Below are 12,203 nucleotides of genomic sequence, written 5' to 3' on the forward strand. Positions count from 1 at the left end.
TGTTCTGTTTCTCTTGTCTTATATTTGCTGCTGTTGCTTGAGGAGAAGAATGAATAGGGAGTGGGGTGGAATCTGTGTCTGTTCCGTGTGCTTAAAGGTGGACCTCCAGTTCCTGTTGAGGCAAGAGGAGGTTGGAACCAAGAGCCAAAATAATTTGATGAATGGGGCTTGTGGGACCCTGGAAGCAGCACAGACAAAAGAAGTGGGGTCAGAGGTCAGAGAGGGACCTGTGAGGCCAAGTAGCTGGAGGTTCCTTGTTCTGCCTGGAGAGTTGCTTGTGGCAAGTGCCACCCAAACCAGGCGCCCTCGAGGGTATAAATTGGACCAGATTATGGAGATGGTGGCAAACTGCAAGAGAGGCCCAGGAATGAAGACAGGGGGATGTGGGCAGGGCAGATGTGGGTGCACAGAGGCCAAATGGTAGGTGAATATTGAGGCACTAAAAACCCCCATGCTTCCTGGGTTCATGAGCAGATCTGCAAGAGTCTTAACCTGACAATCAAGTTTTCTGTTCCTAGGTTGCTTACTGTGGCCAAATCTCCAACTGCTGACAGGTTGGTTACGGGCAGGCTGAGGTCTCAGGACCCAGGGAACTAGGCATCATGAAGGGAAAGGGGAACCCTGATCTAGACCTCCTGTTTCTCCTGTAGCTCCATTCCGCAGTACTTTTGGGGTTCTCTGAAACACCAGGCACTCACTGGCTAGGTTTATATAAGCCACTAGTTTGTAGGTATTTTCTGTCGGGGGCTCCGTTCGACCGAGCTGTCTTTAATGCAGACTGAGGCTGTTTGCCAGCAGCTCTCATCAATCTTCTTGACACGCACAGAAGATAAGCTGCATTCCGGTCTGGCACCCATAACCAAAAATGTGGGAGGTTCCGTTTGACCGAGCTGAAATAGCTCTCCTCCTCTGCGTTCTTCGGAATCCATCGGGCTCCCCTCCTCCGATGGTGATTAAGGACCTAAGCCTTTGATGAGGCTTCAGGCACGTTCCCCCATTACGCAGAGTATCCAAGCAGCAGAAGGAGAGAAAAATATGTGCTGCATCGCTACATTTATTTCTAACTACCCAGGACAGAAAAGAATATGCATCTGCTCTCTGTGAGAGTCAGTGAACAACTGGACAAAGAAACAAGAAACCAGTAACATCAACATCCGTCTCCCATGAGAATTCCAACAGTCTGGAATGTAAACAGAGTCTTGTGATTCCAAAAACTGCACAGTGGCATAACAGAAACCCAACATTTTCCTTCCTTCCTTTGTCACTCCACAAAAAGCAACCCAGACTGTTCCTTTCTGGTGATCTGTTTTTATTAAAGAACTTACAGATTTATCTCCTGATCCGTACAGCAAATCCCAAAGACCCCGTATTAACAGTGCACAGAGAACACCCACCCTCAAAAGAACCCTCCCCGCAACAGTAGAGAAACAGGATCAATCCTTTACACACACCTCAGGAAATCAGGGCGAGAAAGACAGCATGAAACACACAAGCCACCAGGTGTGCCAGAGCTGCAGGAGGGAGAGAGGGGCAGAAGGGCAGCATTTCCCTGTGCTGGTTTCTCTAAGGCTGCCTTCACTGACCCAGCGACCTCCGGATGCTCTGAACTACAACTCCCATCAGCCCTGCCCAGCACTAGGCTGGCAAAGGCCACTCTAGAGACAGGTTGTGCTAGAGCTGGTCCACCTGCCACCTCCATCTGACCCCCTTCCCAACACATTGGTCCCCTGTGTCTCTCTCTCTCACTCCACGCCACTGCACGAGCCCCATGGCTGCTACGGTTCCCTTGTGACAGCCTGGTGTGCTAGCCTTGCCCACACGTTAGCCATTATCTGTACCTAGTAGATGCTAACGGTTGATGGCTTGCCCAAAAATTGCCCACGGCTGCCCGGCGGCTGCGTTTTGGTGATGCGGGATTTGGAGTCAGTGATGGGCTTTGAGGATCTTCAGACCACCCTCCCAGCTTGCCTCTCGAGTGCGGAGAGAGAGAGGAGCAGGAAGGGCAGCCTAAGAGTCATGTGGAAGAGGGACCGGTAGGATCCCACAAGAGAGGCGATGCCTCGATACAGCGGTGCGTTGCGTCAAGCCAGTGGGCCCAACACTTTGTGTGACTGCTGTGCTTTTTAAGTCTGCGCTCCCTGCAGACTTTGCAGAAGATGGAATAAAGACCGGGCCAGGATAGGGGTCCTTCAAAAAGCCCTTCAAAAACCTATGGGTCTCATGCGGGTACCCAAACATGCTGGGCGATGGTGATGCTGTACTGGCCATGTGTCACCCGGTCCACCCACCCCTTTGGTCTTTCTAGCTTTGCCTGTCTCAATCAGTGGATTCGCTTTAAGAAGCAAGCTGCATCCTTAAACCTCATCGCCCTACTTGAAGGGTTTCAACAATAATCCCTTGTTTCAAAGGGACGTGCCTTCTCTGTATACCGTCTCAACCCTGAAGAATGTGCTGCATATCCCTTATGTCAGAATAAAAACCGCTTACTGGAACCCTCCACCGACCAAGGAAAGAGGAGGCATGAATATTTCAGTTACTAGGGATTGGGGTGTCTTGATCTGGGAAGCAGGTTATCCCTTACCTTCCCGTTGAGTCACCAGCCACGAAAGGCTGCTTTGGACTCGGTCATCAGAAACGTTTGTCGAGCCTGTTTCCTTCTCCCTGCCCCAACCAGGGTTCAAGTGGCTAGGGATCTTGGCTGAAGATCATAGCCAGCCCATCAAAGGGCCGAGGGACTAGAAAATCTGGAGACTGGAGTCTCTCTCCCATCTCCACATGTTATTGCTGTGCTCACACACGTGTCTGTGTGTGTCCAAGCACCATCCCTGTTAAGCTTACGGGATATTCTTGAAGAGCCCAGGACTGAGCGAGAGCTGTCTGCGCTTATCATCCAATGAATAATGGTCCTATTTATCTAGCACTTTTCGAGCTTATCTTGGTGAAATCTGCATGAGAGCCCGGTACGAGGGGTCAGTATTGTTATCCTCAAACTGCAGAGGGGGCCGGCAAAGCAGACTGCCTAAATTGGGAACTCACTTCTTGGGGATTGGCGGATTTGCAGCACAGTCTTTTATATGTTGCAATCCTCAGCCCACTGATTGGTGAGCAAACCCCAGAGAGCTCAATGGGACTTGCTTCTGAGCAGACACACATGTACCATTGCACTGTCGGCTGCGCCCATCTGTGGTGGGCCAGGGGGTAGCCTCAATAAAGAAAAGGACAGCATCGGGCGCCAACCAGGGGCGCCAGAATCTCAGTGGATCACGTCACACCTAGCGCAAGGAGAAGGCTCTGGCATTCCCAGAGCCTCGTGCGGAGTTTTGCTGCGGAGGTAAAAACAACAGAAAAGGAGGGAGAGACAGGCGAACATGTCAAATCCACACAGAGCAGAGACTGGGTGGTTCCACCACCTCATGGGTTCATTTGTGGAGGATGCTCCATTTGAGGCATGACGGGTGCGAGAGAGGAATCCTTAGACTGCGAGGCTCTCCAGCTCCAAAGCCTTAGGCTGGAGAGGCCGAGAAGAATTGCTGAGGATATAGCGCTCATGTCTGGGGGGGTTTAAAGAAGACTCCTTTCTCCCCCTTCCCCAACACCGCGGAGCAAATTCCGAGCTCCTGCTGCCCCCATCCCACCCACATATTTCCCAAGAGGAAACACAAGGAAGTCACAAAAAAGAAACACAAACAAGAGCCGGCGATGACCAAGAACGGCAGGCTCAGAAAGTGGGGGGCCCAGGGTGTAGGCGGCTTCCTCCTCATGCTCCGAGGAGCTTTTTGACCATGTAGCCGGGCATGGAGTAGAGGAAAAGGGCCACCATGATGATCAGTAGCAGGGCCAAGACGATCTTGATGATGAGCCACTTGTAGCGGGTGCAGATGAGGTACCGTATGGACTTGAGCGGGTTCAGGAACCAGATGAAGGATGTATCCGGACGACTGTGAGGAGAGAGAGGGTGGGGGGCAGAAAATGTCCAGGGCTGGAGTCAGATGCACGTCAGCACAAAACACGCAGGGCTTCATTGACAGTGAAGCTCATTCTTTGTTCAAGGAAACAGCAGGCAACTCAGCAATGCTCCCCTAAGGAGCAGCTTCCAGGACTGAAGGTCTTTGCCTTCCACCCTCTCTAAGTCTCCACCTCTGCCAGATGTTTCCCCAGCAGTCCCAAACTGCATCTGCGCACCTCTGGCCTCGTTATTCTGCTCATTCAGGGAGGAGGGGAGTTTGTCGCAGCCAGAGAGAGAGACTCCCTAGATTCTCCAGCAGCCTCTTGGACCCCACCCCCCTCCTCTGCTTCAGCCTCAGAGTCTGAACTGCTCCTGTCGCCGACTCTCCCTGCTCACTAAACCCTGTTGCCACATCAGCATCCAGCCCCTCCTCCCAGTCTCCCCCCTCTGAGGTGTTCTCGGTGTCCCACCACCAACCCCCTGGCTCTGAGCCTTCCTCTGGGGATTCCCTTGGGGGATTCCCCAGCTGGCACCTCCCACCGCTCCTCTTTGCCCAGCCAGTCCCTGACACACGCTTAGCAAGGGCGACAGTTTCCTCGGGGCAGTGGGGAGATGGCTTCCTCAGGTCACGCCTCAGACCCTGCCACCGCACAAGGCTTGGCCACCTTCCCACTTGCATTGCTGGCCCGATGACACCAGCAACTTAAGCAGGGGCTGGACGGCAGCAACGTTTCAGGAAGCAAATGCAAGGACCCGCCAGGCCCTTGACAACTCTCGTCTCACTGGTGGGTCACCATACACCAACAATTGGGGCCCCAGCTGTTTGCATCTGCCTCGGGAACACCAGCAAACCCTCCCTCCCTTGCAAGGCCTGGCAACCCAGGCGAGGTCGTCAGGGATTCTGGGATGCAGCTCTTGGGAAGGAGCGTGCGGGTCAAGTGGTTTGGGTGGGCAGAGATGGCTACCCTCCGGCACACCAGCTGCTCTCTGGCTGATCATCTCTACTCATTATTTGCTAGGATACTTGGCTGAAACCACAGCTCAGCCACAGGGCCAACGTTCAAGCACAGTCATGTTGGACAGAGTAGGGCGTCTCCGAGTACGTCAGCTCCTCACACACCTGGGGTTAAGGAGCAAGGAGTCTAACCTGGGAAACCAGGTGTCTTCTCACCTGTCCCTCCTCCTCTCCCACCTTCTAAAGGTTTTTTGAGGGGGACTCTCCTACTTCTGGGACACGGGTGGGGCTGTGGGTTAAACCACAGAGCCTAGGACTTGCCGATCAGAAGGTCGGCGGTTCGAATCCCCGCGACGGGGTGAGCTCCCGTTGCTTGGTCCCAGCTCCTGCCAACCTAGCAGTTTGAAAGCACGTCAAAAGTGCAAGTAGATAAATAGATACCGCTCTGGTGGGAAGGTAAATGGCGTTTCCGTGCGCTGCTCTGGTTCACCAGAAGTGGCTTAGTCATGCTGGCCACATGACCCGAAAGCTGTACGCCGGCTCCCTCGGCCAGTAAAGCGAGATGAGAGCTGCAACCCCAGAGTCAGCCACGACTGGACCTAATGGTCAGGGGTCCCTTTACCTTTACCTCCTATGTCTCTTATCCGTCCCTCCCCACCCTGCCCATGTTTCCCGAAGCGGCCCCCGGGGTGGGCGTTGGGTGGAAAAAAGGAAGGTACCCTGAGGAAAGAGGGGCAGACCCTTTCAGGCCCCGAGCAGCTTCTTGACCATGTAGCCGGGCATGGAGTACAAGAAGAGTCCGACCATAAGGAGCAAGAGAACGAGAAGGAGGATTTTCAGCAGAAGCCAGCGGTACGTGTGCCAGATAAAGTAGCGGATGGACTTGAGAGGGTTCAGGAACCAAATGAAGCTGGTATCTGGGCGGCTGGGGCAGGAGGGCGAGGTGGGGCGAGGAGGAGGAGAGAGACCGAGGACACAGGGGAGAGAGAGACAGGGAGAGATGAACGGAGTCAACAGAGGAGGGAAAGAACAGGAAAGGCACATCAACGGGGTAGTGTGTCCCACCCAAGACAGCCGGCAGCCACTTCTGTTCCCTGGGCGGCTGTGCAGCCCTCGGACTTCCCCTGTTATGCCTCCATCCATGTGGGTGTCTGCTTGGGGACCTCCGCTCCTACCACCCCTCTTCCTCCCCTCTCGCCACTCACTTGGGTTTCTCCAATGGGTCGGGCTCGTTACGAGCCAGCCCGGCCGGACTTTTCTCGGCTTCCTCGGCCGTCAGAAGGTGAAGCTCGGCCTCCACTTTTCCCTGTTGGGGGGGGAAGGAGGTTACAGGTGAGTTTCGAACCCACGGACATCCAGTGAAGCTGAATACAGGACGGATAAAAGAAAGGACTTCATCACATAACACAATAGCTGAACCATGGAACTCCTTCCTGCAGGAGGCAGTGATGGCCACCATCTTGGATGGCTTTAGAAGATTAGACAGATTCATAGAGGAGAGGGCTATCAATGGCTACTAGCCAGGATGACTATGATCTATGATTAAAGTCCAAAACGGCCTCGGTCCTGTATACCTGAAGGAGCGTCTCCACCCCCATCGTTCTGCCCGGACACTGAGGTCCAGCGCTGTGGGCCTTCTGGCGGTTCCCTCATTGCGAGAAGTGAGGTTACAGGGAACCAGGCAGAGGGCCTTCTCGGTGGTGGCACCTGCCTTGTGGTACACCCTCCCATCAGATGTCAAGGAAATAAGCAGCTATCCTATTTTTAAAAGACATCTGAAGGCAGCCCTGTTTAGGGAAGTTTTTAATATTTAATGCTGTATTGTTTTTAACACTTGATTGGGAGCCGCCCAGAGTGGCTGGGGAAATTCAGCCAGATGGGCGGGGTATAAATTATTATTATCACCATCATCGTCATCATCTGCCTCCATAGTTGGAAGTATCAGTGCTTCTGAATCCCAGCTGCTGGAAACTGCAGGAGGGGAGAGTTGCTCTTGTGAAAGGGGTCCTCCTTGTGGATTTCCCTTGGGGGGCGTCTAGTTGGCCACTGTGAGAAGAGGAAGCTAGACTATGTGAGCCATTGGCCTGATCTTATAGCCTCTTCTTACGTTTTGATCACTGCAGGATTTGCCATAGAGGCAGAAGATGCCATGGAAGCCTGTGCTTTCAATGGGCATCAATCAAGGCAGGCAGGCAGATGTGAACAAGGTGCTTCAGCTCATGAAGGTCCTGTGTGAGTGCCTGGAGGCAGTTGGAGGATGGATGGTGGCTAACAGATTGAGGTTGAATCCTGACAAGACAGAAGTACTGTTTTGGGGGCACAGGAGGTCGGCAGGTATGGAGGACTCCCTGATCCTGAATGGGGTAACTGTGCCCCTGAAGGACCAGCTGCGCAGCCTGGGAGTCATTTTGGACTCACAGCTGTCCATGGAGGTCAATTCTGTGTTCAGGGCAGCTGTCTCCCAGCTCCATCTGGTATGCAGGCTGAGACCTTACCTGCTCACAGACTGTCTCACCAGAACAAAAAAAGTTTTTTTCCTTCCAGTAGCACCTTAAAGACCATCTAAGTTAGTTCTTGGTATGAGCTTTCGTGTGCATGCACACTTCTTCAGATACACTGAAACAGAAGTTGCCAGATCCTTCTATATAGTGAGAAGGTGGGGAGGGGTATTACTCAGAAGGGTGGTGGGAATGGGTGGTGGGCAGATAGCTGTGATAAGCCTGTTGACGACTCTTAACGACTGTAATAGGTCTTACAGGAAAAAGCAAGGGGTGAGAAGGTGAAAAATAGCTTTGTCATGTATAATGAGATAAGAATCCAATGTCTTTGTTCAGACCAGGTCTCTCCATGGTTTTAAGTTTGGTAATGAGTTGCAATTCAGCAGCTTCTCTTTCCAGTCTATTTCTGAAATTCCTTTGTAGTAATACAGCTACTTTGAGATCTTGTATAGAATGTCCTGGGAGATTGAAGTGTTCTCCTACTGGTTTCTCTGTCTTGTGATTCTTGATGTCCGATTTATGTCCGTTTATTCTTTGGCTTGACCTGGTAAGGTTTGACCTGTTTGTCCAATATAGAGAGCTGAGGGACACTGTTGGCATTTGATGGCATATACAATGTTAGACGATGAGCAATTAAATAGTCCCGAGATGGTATGTGTGATGTTGTTGGGGCCAGTAAGACAGAGAAACCAGTAGGAGAACACTTCAATCTCCCAGGACATTCTATACAAGATCTCAAAGTAGCTGTATTACTACAAAGGAATTTCAGAAATAGACTGGAAAGAGAAGCTGCTGAATTGCAACTCATTACCAAACTTAAAACCATGGAGAGACCTGGTCTGAACAAAGACATTGGATTCTTATCTCATTATACATGACAAAGCCATTTTTCACCTTCTCACCCCTTGCTTTTTCCTGTAAGACCTATTACAGTCGTTAAGAGTCGTCAACAGGCTTATCACAGCTATCTGCCCACCACCCATTCCCACCACCCTTCTGAGTAATACCCCTCCCCACCTTCTCACTATATAGAAGGATCTGGCAACTTCTGTTTCAGTGTATCTGAAGAAGTGTGCATGCACACGAAAGCTCATACCAAGAACTAACTTAGTTGCTCTTTAAGGTGCTACTGGAAGGGGAAAAAAAATTTTTTTTGACTATGGCAGACCAACACGGCTACCTATCTGTAACTGTCTCACCAGAGTAGTGCATGCTCTGGTTATCTCCCTCTTAGACAACTGCCATGCGCTCTACAGGGGGCTACCTTTGAAGGTGACCCGGAAACTACAACTAATCCAGAATGTGGCAGCTAGACTGGGGACTGGGAGCGGCCGCCGAGACCATATAACACCGGTCCTGAGAGATCTGCATTGGCTCCCAACATGTTTCCGAGCACAATTCAAAGTGTTGGTGCTGACCTTTAAAGCCCTAAACGGCCTCGGTCCAGTATATCTGAAGGAGCGTCTCCATCCCCATCGTTCTGCCCGGGCACTGAGGTCCAGCGCCAAGGGCCTTCTGGTGGTTGCCTCACTGTGAGAAGCCAAGTTACAGGGAACCAGGCAGAGGGCCTTCTCGGTAGTGGCACCCGCCCTGTAGAACGCCCTCCCACCAGATGTCAAAGAGAACAACAACTACCAGACTTTTAGAAGACATCTGAAGGCAGCCCTCTTTAGTGAAGCTTTTAATGTTTAACAGACTACTGTATTTTAATACTTTGTTGGAAGCCGCCCAGAGTGGCTGGGGAAACCCAGCCAGACGGGCGGGGTATAAATTATTATTAGTATTAGTATTATATGTACAGGAACCAAAGAGGATGGCATGATGTTGGGGAAAGTCCTGGCAGCCCTCGCTCCACCTTTGCACACCCAGAGTCAGAAGAAACCAATGGTCAGTGCAGAACCATAGACCACCAACACATATCTGATGAAGCCCTCTCCATCACTGGAGATTTTAAAACAGTGGTTGGATGGCCATGCTAGTGAAAACTTAGCAACGTTGGTTGGGTTGGGTTGGGTTGGGTTGGGTTGGACGAGAGGACCCTTGAGGTCCCCTTCAAACTCTACAATACTATGATTCTAAGCCATCCATCTCCTCTGTCCACCCCATATCCAGGTTTCTCGCTGACTCTTGACCTGCTGCTCCACCCCCTTTTCTTGGGCTCCTTCAGGTCTGGGGGGGGGGGTGCCTTTCCCACCCGGCCCGACCCGGCCTCCCCTCTAAGCCAAGATGGCAGCCCTCTCCCCGCAGCCCCATTACCGTCATCTCCATTTCGTCGTTCTCGTCTCGTGCCAAGAAGGGCCACCAGCCCTTCACCCTCTTCTGTTTGAAGATAGAGACCATGGGCACCTCAATCTCCCCCGTCCCCAGCTCCATGCTGCACTGCTTGGCGGTCTTAGCGCCACGTGGGAAGCGGTTCAGGTCAAGCTCAATGCCTCCTGGGAAAGGAAGAATATTATTATTATTATTATTATTATTATTATTATTATTATTATTATTATTATTTTATACCATCAGGATTTGATCTAAATTGAAATTTAAACATAAACTGTTATCTTCACTTTGAACCCCGTTCCCCATTCATCTATAAATCAACACTTTATATTGGTTCATCAGTAACATAAGAGGGAAATTCATACTCAGGCTATGCAGAAACACAAGGGCTACTGGTTAATTATTCTATCCCCTTTCCCCTTTGTTTTTGTTTAGGTTTAAACCAGTTCACAAGCCAAGAACTTTTACATTGACCACTAATAATGAACCATATTTTGTAGATATCACTGCAAATTTATTATGCTATTTTCTTTTCTTTGTCTTTTTATTTTTGGAAAACTTTATTTACAAACAAACACATATACACAAAACAAAATTCATATTACCCTACCACATTAGACATTAAAACACCCTTATGATTTCTCTCCACCGTCCCTCACCCTCCTATATATTATAATATAATATTTCACATTGCAGTTTTAATCTAAATTTATATTTCTTCACTCTTTTAACTTACTATTTTTTATTTATTTATTTTTTAACCAGCTTTGCAAACATTAATCCAAACATATCAACATGTTAGTTTTTGAGCAGTACTTGGACATATCATCTTCAAACCATTTCCACTTTATTTTTATTTTCTGGCTTGATTGGTACCTTATTCCAGAAGTTAATATTGCCAACTCTATAAACTCAATTAGTTTATTTATCCGGTCATCCTTTGTGGGTATATGTTTCCTTATCCAGTTTTGTGCAAGGAGTAGCCTCTCTGCGACTGTCGCATATAAGAATAATATTTTCCTATCTTGTGGTATTTCTTTACCTATTATACTCATTGTGCTATTTCCTTGCGCACAAACGGCATGATTAAAGACAAGGTCTATTTTGTGTGTGTGCCATTTATTGTTCCCATGATCTGCGTTGATAAAACCCAATAAAAAGCTATTAAGATAAATAAATAAAGCAATGCAGATAAAATTTAAGAAAATTGCTCCCTGTCCCTCATGCTGTAAAGGTAAAGGGTAAAGGGACCCCTGACCATTAGGTCCAGTCACTGACGACTCTGGGGTTGCGGCACTCATCTCGCTTTATTGGCCAAGGGAGCCGGCGTACAGCTTCTGGGTCATGTGGCCAGAATGACTAAGCCGCTTCTGGCGAACCAGAGCAGCGCACGGAAACGCCGTTTACCTTCCCGCCGGAGCGGTACCTATTTATCTACTTGCACTTTTTTGAACTGCTAGGTGGGCAGGAGCAGGGACCGAGCAACGGGAGCTCACCCTGTCGTGGGGATTCGAACCGCCGACCTTCTGATCGGCAAGTCCTAGGCTCTGTGGTTTAACCCACAGCGCCACCCACATCCCTATCCCCCATGCTGACCCTGGGGCAAATACCCTCCCGGCCTCCGTCACTGACCGAGGAAGTCATCGGCGGAAAAGTGGTCGGCATCCCACACTTGTAGCGTGAGTCGGGCCGGAATCTTGTACTCGGTCTCGTCCCAGGAGAACATGGACTCTTTCTTCGAGATAACAATCTTCTCCTCAGCCGCAAGGTAGTCGAAAGGAAAGATGTAGCGCCAGTTGAAGTTCCCCTCGCCGGTCAGCGAGTGGTAGTGGACGTCCGTGTCTTGCTTGTCTTCTTGCTGACCCTTCAGCCACCTGCACGGGGGAAAGGGAGGGGACGGGTGGCGGTCAGCCGGGAGGGGATTTCGAAGGACGGGGATTTTGAAGGACGGTTGTGCTCATGCGGGGCCAAGAAACATCGGTGCTGGAGGGGAGGCGGCAGACTGGAGGGGGGCTCGCTAGCAAAGGGGCGGCATAAGGGGGTGCAGAGTGTTGCTACATTGGAGAGACTGTGCCGGTACGGCCATGGTCCGTTTGATGCCTTCATGTGTTTTGGATATTCTGTTGGGAGCTGCCCAGAGGGGCTGGTGCATTGCACACCTTAGGTTAGCCTTCCATCTTGTTGGACTACATCTCCCATCATCCCTAGCCAGCATGACCAGTGGTCAGAGATGATGGGAGTTGTAGTCCAACAACATCTGGAGACCCACAGGTTGAGAACCGCTGGGCGACAGGGAACCAGGCAGAGGGCCTTCTCAGTGGTAGCGCCTGTCCTGTGGAATGCTCTGCCACCAGATCCCTAGCTAGCAGGACCTGTGGTCAGGGATGCTGGGAGCTGTAGTCATTCAGCCCGTACACTGAGGTCCAGAGCCAAGGGCCTTCTGGTGGTTCCCTCCCTGCAAGAAGTGAGGCTACAGCAGTGTTTCTCAACCTGTGGGTCCCCAGATGTTGTTGGACTACAACTCCCATCATTC

General features: G+C 50.7%; 1 protein-coding gene across 15 annotated transcripts in view; it reads right to left on the reverse strand.

Moving 5' to 3' along the window:
- Nucleotides 1-3,175: 3,175 nt before the first annotated feature.
- Nucleotides 3,176-12,203, reverse strand: part of OTOF (otoferlin) — a 186,134-nt gene continuing 177,106 nt past the window's right edge. For 10 of the 15 annotated variants that reach the window (XM_083604711.1, XM_083604721.1, XM_083604719.1 and 7 more), the window contains 4 exons: nucleotides 11,303-11,544; nucleotides 9,656-9,834; nucleotides 6,107-6,207; nucleotides 3,176-3,938 (listed from right to left, as the gene is read on the reverse strand). In XM_083604711.1, coding sequence (XP_083460837.1) covers nucleotides 3,758-3,938; nucleotides 6,107-6,207; nucleotides 9,656-9,834; nucleotides 11,303-11,544 — 703 coding nt within the window. In that variant the 3' untranslated portion in view covers nucleotides 3,176-3,757. Of the gene's footprint in view, nucleotides 3,939-5,620; nucleotides 5,827-6,106; nucleotides 6,208-9,655; nucleotides 9,835-11,302; nucleotides 11,545-12,203 lie in introns of all 15 variants that reach the window. The other 5 variants (XM_083604713.1, XM_083604720.1, XM_083604714.1 and 2 more) reach the window with 2 other exon arrangements.

Source organism: Podarcis filfolensis (genome assembly GCF_964270895.1).
Source record: "Podarcis filfolensis genome assembly, chromosome: 3".
Classification (NCBI taxonomy): Eukaryota; Metazoa; Chordata; class Lepidosauria; order Squamata; family Lacertidae; genus Podarcis; species Podarcis filfolensis.